The sequence below is a fragment of the Terrapene carolina genome, unplaced genomic scaffold, assembly GCF_002925995.2.
Source record: "Terrapene carolina triunguis isolate 2854851 unplaced genomic scaffold, T_m_triunguis-2.0 Scaffold113, whole genome shotgun sequence".
Lineage (NCBI taxonomy): Eukaryota > Metazoa > Chordata > Testudines > Emydidae > Terrapene > Terrapene triunguis.
Genome location: NW_020664464.1, coordinates 14,441,452 through 14,447,451, shown reverse-complemented (window position 1 = coordinate 14,447,451; position 6,000 = coordinate 14,441,452). Strand labels below are relative to the sequence as shown.

Sequence of the window (6,000 nt, the reverse complement as noted above, 5' to 3'; positions counted from 1 at the left end):
TCAAAGTTTTACAGGAGATTGTGTGGTTTAATCCTGTGCATCTCTGAATATTTAGGGCTGAATGTTATTTTCACACGTGTTTCTCTGATTTGTTTAATACTCTGGATTTTTTTGGTTTAATTTAACATACAGTGGCAGGCATCTTTATAACCTATTTTTCATATTATACATTACTAACAGTGGCTGAAGCTTTAATGAATCAGTTGTCAATATGACAATTGAGTTCTTAAGGAATTATTGTTGTTCCAATCTGTAGCTTGGCTTTTATGAGCCAATTTGGATTCAGGTCTGTGTGAAAGTATTCCTTAATACAGTGTAATGGCTGTGTTTCAATAATTAGAAACCCACAGCTGTGGTGGAGAATGGCTCTTTTTCTGGAGGTATAACTTTGAGAAAACAACTCCACAGGGTTATAATTCTCAGCAGATCACAAATACTTGCTCTTGATAAAGTTTTGTTGCCAGTGTTCTAATCCTTGCTCTCAGACAAAACAATGTTTAGCCTGCTTTTTCTATTCAGTTAATAATAGAGTTGGAAGAAAATGGCTTTCCTGTCCCAAGCGAATTTCAAGATTTTTGGAAATTTTTCACATCCTGAACTGGAAGGAAAAGTTGAACCCTTGAAAATTTTCACAAACTGAAAATCTGACAAAAAAAAAATTCTGATCAGGTCAATCAAAATGTTTTGTTTCAATAATTTCAAAACATTTCATTTTGATTTTGACCTTTTACAGTTGTCAACTTTTTTAAATATAAATTAACATACATTTCAAAACAAAAATAATTTTACCTGTTTCAAAAAATGTGAAAAAAGAATGTTTCAACAATAAAAATCAACTTTTTTTTAAAACTAAGCAATTAGTTAATACCATCCTTTTCCTGCAACCAGTTTTGGTTTCATTAACGTTTTTCCATTAGAAAGTTTCAATTTTGTTAAAAAATACTTGACCAGCTCCAGTCAATAACCCTTTTCTCTTATTACTTACTTCCACCATTACATTAAAAAGAGAATTGGACCATTGAAGTAACTGGAAAACCCAGTTCTGTGGTGAAGTGAGAATGTGACCACAAAACATGTCACAATAAGGATTAGCTAGTTAGTGTTGTGTTAGGGAAGGGTCTGTCCATTTTTCCATTGCAAACACACTTTGCATGAAACAATTGTAAAAATCTGCTCCGGTTTAAAATTCATGTATCAACCCAGGACTGATTTATATTCTTTAAAAATGAAATTTGAAGGGGCAAATCCTGCCTGCTCCCCTATGGGTGCAGAGAGCCACAAGCAGTGGGATCGGTGCAGTTCTGCTGCTGGGGAGAGGGGGCAATATGTGCTCCCTCCAGTGCCAAACTAGGCCACGGCAGTCAGGAGCTAATTACAGAGTGAATCCTGCTCAGCCTCCACAATCCCAGGCTATAATATGATCCTTATAGGTAGACTATTATTTAATTGCCAAACTCTAACAAGTGTCTATTGACCACGTGCACTCTGAGGTTTTTCAAAGGCTTATAACTTTGGTCAGATTTTAATGGGGACATGAAAAGACACATCCTTGACACCAGGATGACTATCCTGCAAAATTTCAAGTCCCGGCTCCAAAGTATGGTGGAAGGGCTAGAGCAGGAGTGGGCAAACTTTCTGGCCTGAGGGCCACATCTGGGTATGGAAATTGTATGGCGGGCCATGAATGCTCACGAAATTGGGGGTTGGGGTGCGGGAGGGCTTCAGCTGGGGATACGGGCTCTGGGGTGGGGCTGGGGATAAGGGGTTCAGAGGGCAGGAGGGGGATCAGGGCTGGGGCAGGGGGTTGGGGCACGAAAGGGGGTCAGGGGGCAGGCTCCGGGCGGTGCTTACCTCAAGCAGCTCCCAGAAACAGTGGCATGTCCCCCCTCTGGCTCCTACACGGAGGTGCAGCCAGGCATCTCTGCGTGCTGCCCTGTCCACAGGCGCCGCCCCTGCAGCTCCCATTGGCTGTGGTTCCTGGCCAATGGGAGCTGCGGGGGCAGTGTGCGGAGCCCCCTGGCTGCCCCTACACGTAGGAGCCGGAGGGGGAACATGCCGCTGCTTCCGGGAGCCGCACGGAGTAGGGCAAGACCCTGACTACACTCCCTGGCTGGAGCGCCGGAGCGGGGCAAGCCCCACACCCCACTTCCCGGCAGGAACTTGAGGGCCAGATTAAAACACATGGAGGGCTGGATGTGGCCCCCCGGGCCGTAGTTTGCCCCCACCTGGTTCAAGTCAATCTTAACTGTAGGTTACCAGCTCTGCCTAGCCTTTAATCAATGAGAATGAAAACACATAAGGGTTTTACTCTTCAAAGTACTCTATACCTATGAATTCACCAATCCTCACAACATCCCTGTGAGAAAGTGATCTCAATTTTCTAAATGGGAAACCTCAGGCAGGTAGATCAAGTGGTTGTCCCGGTACCAAACGATTCCTCAGCAATGGAATTATTAGAATAGAAATCCATTAAATTTCCCTGGGTTTAGTATCCTGGATCGTTGAGGAATATCAGTGCAGCAGACCTCTATGAACTGTCCCCTTTTGAGAGAGTCCGTGTGCAAGGATGGCATTGTAGTAAAGTCACAGGCAGTGCTTAATTTGTGCCCTGTCTCCTTTAGGCTTGGCAGTTCATACCCTTGGCACCTCTGCTGCATCAACTCTCTGGGCTTGATGTGTGTGTGTGGGGGGAAATTGTTTGAGCCCAGCACCTATTTCATCACAAATTAAGCACGGGGCACAGGATTTGATTTCATGCTACTCTTACATTCTTGAATCTTCCGTAGGCTTCCTTGGAGACCCTCTATTCCCCAGTTTCCCTAGCTGTATCTTCCCGAGCTCACGTGGGTCTTGTGAGATTCCCTCAATGTTTGTGAAGCCCGTTGAGTTTCTCAGATGGGAGGTGCCACAGAAGTGAAAATTCTCATTACATTATTACTGATCTGGCACAGCGCTGAAGCACTCTGTACGTGAAATCCCCAGCTGTTCAGTTGCTGCAGGCCAGCAGCCCGCCAGCTTGATTTCTGAGCCACCAGGGGTTGGGATTGCTTTGTGCAAGAAGGAAAGCTCCAGGGCTGACAGTACGTGATCCCCTGGAACAAATGCGTGACGCTCAGACACCCCCCCGCCCCCGCCTCCAGTTACATCTCTGGCAGGGGAAAACAATTCTCAGCTTCTCTTTCCAGGGTTATTTTGGGCTGGGGCAAAGCTTTGGCAAGCCCCTGGTGTCCTTGTTCAAAAAGAGGAGGTAGTTCGCCGCCCAGCGCGCAGTGGAGGGAGGAGAGCGGGCGGCGAGGAGCCCCGGCGTCTCCTCTGCTCCCGGCTAAGTTTCCCGAGCAGTTTTTGAGGCGAGAGTCCGCCAAGCTCGGGCCGGGGCAGGGCGAGCCCGGGGCGGCGCTCGCTGCCAAGTCGCTGAAGCGAAGCGAGGCAGGCGGCCGAGGGGGCTGGATTAACCCTCGGCAGCCGGTTCCGTGCAGAGGCGAGGGGAGCCGCTGGGGGGGCGGCCGCGAGGAGCCACGTTCCTGCGGCGGCGGCAGCGATGGAGGGGAGCCCCATCCCGGTGCTCACGGTGCAGACCGCCCCCTACGAGGACCAGAAGCCGACGGGCGGCGGGGGGCTGCGGCGGCCCACGGGGCTCTTCGAGAGCCAGCGCAACTACCTGCCCAACTTCGTGCAGAGCCTGCTCTCCTCCATCGACCTGCGCGACCGCCAGGGCTGCACCATGGTGGTGGGGAGCGACGGCAGGTACTTCAGCCGGACCGCCACCGAGATCGTCGTGCAGATGGCCGCGGCCAACGGGGTGAGCCAGCCGAGCTGCAGCTCCCAGCCCTCGGCACCCCCGCACTCACCGCTCCCTCCCGTGTGCTCGGCACCCCCACCCATTGCCCCTCTGCCCCCCTGGGCCCTCAGCACCCCTCCGCATCCCTTCACTGCCCCCTGTGCACTCTGCCTCCCCCCCCAGTGCCCCTCTGCCCCCCTGGGCCCTCAGCACCCCTCCGCATCCCTTCACTGCCCCCTGTGCACTCTGCCTCCCCCACCCAGTGCTCCTCTGCCCCCCTGGGCCCTCAGCACCCCTCCACATCCCTTCACTGCCCCCCGTGCACTCTGCCTCCCCCACCCAGTGCCCCTCTGCCCCCCTGGGCCCTCAGCACCCCTCCACATCCCTTCACTGCCCCCCGTGCACTCTGCTCCCCATGGCCCTCAGCACCCTCTCTGCAGCCCCTCACTGCTCCCTGGGCCGTCCGCACCCCCCACCCATTGCCCCCCCTGGGCCTTCTGTATCCCCCTCACCGCCCCCTGTGCCTGCTGCACCCCCACCCATCGCCCCCTCTGCTCTCCCTGTGCCCTCTGCACCACCGCCACCCATTGACCCTGTGCCCTCTGCTCCCCTGGGGCCTCAGCACCCCCTCTCTGCATCCCCTCATCTCTTCCCCCTGTGCTCTCTGTACCCCCCCCATTGCCCCTGTGCCCTCTGCTCCCCTGGGGCCTCAGCACCCACATCCTTCATGCCCTCATTGCCCCCTGTGCCCTTGGCACACTCTGCCCTCAGGACCCCATTGCCCCATGCCCTGTGCCCTCTGCATCCCCCACACCCACTGTTTTCCTGTACCCACTGACCCCCTTGCTCTCTGCAACCCCTCCCCACCCAGTTCTTCCCCATTCTCCCACTGAGTCCTTGGGTCCTCTGCTTCCCACTATCCACATACTTGCTACAGCCCTGTGGCCTCTGCCTCTCCCTGCCCCAGTCCAGGCGTGTGCCATTTGCACCACCAATCATGCCCCGATCCACCCACTGCACCCTTATGCCTTCTGCTCTCCACTAGGCACTCACCCACTGCAGCCCTGTACCCTCTGCTCCCCACTATCCACCCATCCATTGAGTCCTCATGCCCTCTGTGCCCTAATCCTGCCATTGCAGGTCCAGGCCCTCTGCATCCCCTGCAGCTTCTGTGCTCCCTCCATTCCCTTCTGTGGCCCCTCCTGCACTCATCCACCAACAGCAAACCCATGTCCTTTGCTCCCACATCAACCCCTATGCTCTCCATTTCCCCATGTCACCTACATGCTGCAGTCCCTTGCCCTCTTTGCAGCCCCAGTACCTCTGTCTCTCATGTACCCACTGCACCTTTTGCATCCCCATGTCCTCTGCTTCCCCCAGCCATCTTGTGCAGCCCAGGGTACTCCACTTCCCCACCATCCACAATCCTGTGCTGTCTGCTCCCCCACCTGCCCACTGCAGCTCTGTGGCTTCCACTCCCCACCCTGCATACCCTTGTGCCCACTGCTCCCCTCATCCATTCACTGCACCCACCCATCCTTGTGGCAGTCAGGGGTGCTGGAACAACTTGTACAGTGGGGATGCTGAGAGCCATTAAACCAAACTGTAAACTGTGTATATAATGGAAACCACTTCAAGCAGGGGGGTTGCAGCAGCATCCCCAGCACCCCTAGTTCTGGCCCCTATGGTGGCAGTGTGCTGTGTCATACACACACTGCCACCAATCTATCTAATCCTTCCATTTACTGCTAGGGTTGCCAACCCTCCAGAATTGCCCTGGAGTCTCCAGGAATTAAAGATTAATCTTTAATTAAAGATTATGTCATGTGATTAAATCTCCAGGAATACGTCCAACCAAAATTGGCAACCCTACTTACTGCACCCCCATTTTCTCTATGCCCATCCACCAAGAGCATTCCCCAACTTCACCCTTTCCACTGTCATCCCTATGCCCATCCACATAATGCATCTCTATATCTTCTTTTGCTCCTTCACACATTACAACCCCTTATTCCCACCTTCATCCATCAGCCTATTGCAGTCTCACTCTCCTTTTCCCCTCCCTGTCTGCACTCATCCATGATTTCCTCCTCTCACTTTTCATCCTCACCTCCCTACTCTAACCCTCCATTCTTTCCCTCTTCTTCACATGCTGCATCTGCCTATTCTCTCCCTTGTCTGCCCTGCCACCCATGGCACCCACGTTTTTCCTTTTCTGAAAC

At 53.0% G+C, this 6,000-nt stretch overlaps 1 protein-coding gene across 1 annotated transcript in view; it reads left to right on the top strand.

Annotated features, from left to right (window-relative positions):
* The first annotated feature begins 3,086 nt into the window (after positions 1–3,086).
* Positions 3,087–6,000, top strand: part of PGM5 (phosphoglucomutase 5) — a 121,495-nt gene continuing 118,581 nt past the window's right edge. Inside the window, exon 1 of the mRNA XM_024200162.2 lies at positions 3,087–3,799. Within this exon, the coding sequence (XP_024055930.1) occupies positions 3,539–3,799 (261 nt within the window). The 5' untranslated portion in view covers positions 3,087–3,538. The remainder of the gene's footprint in view (positions 3,800–6,000) is intronic.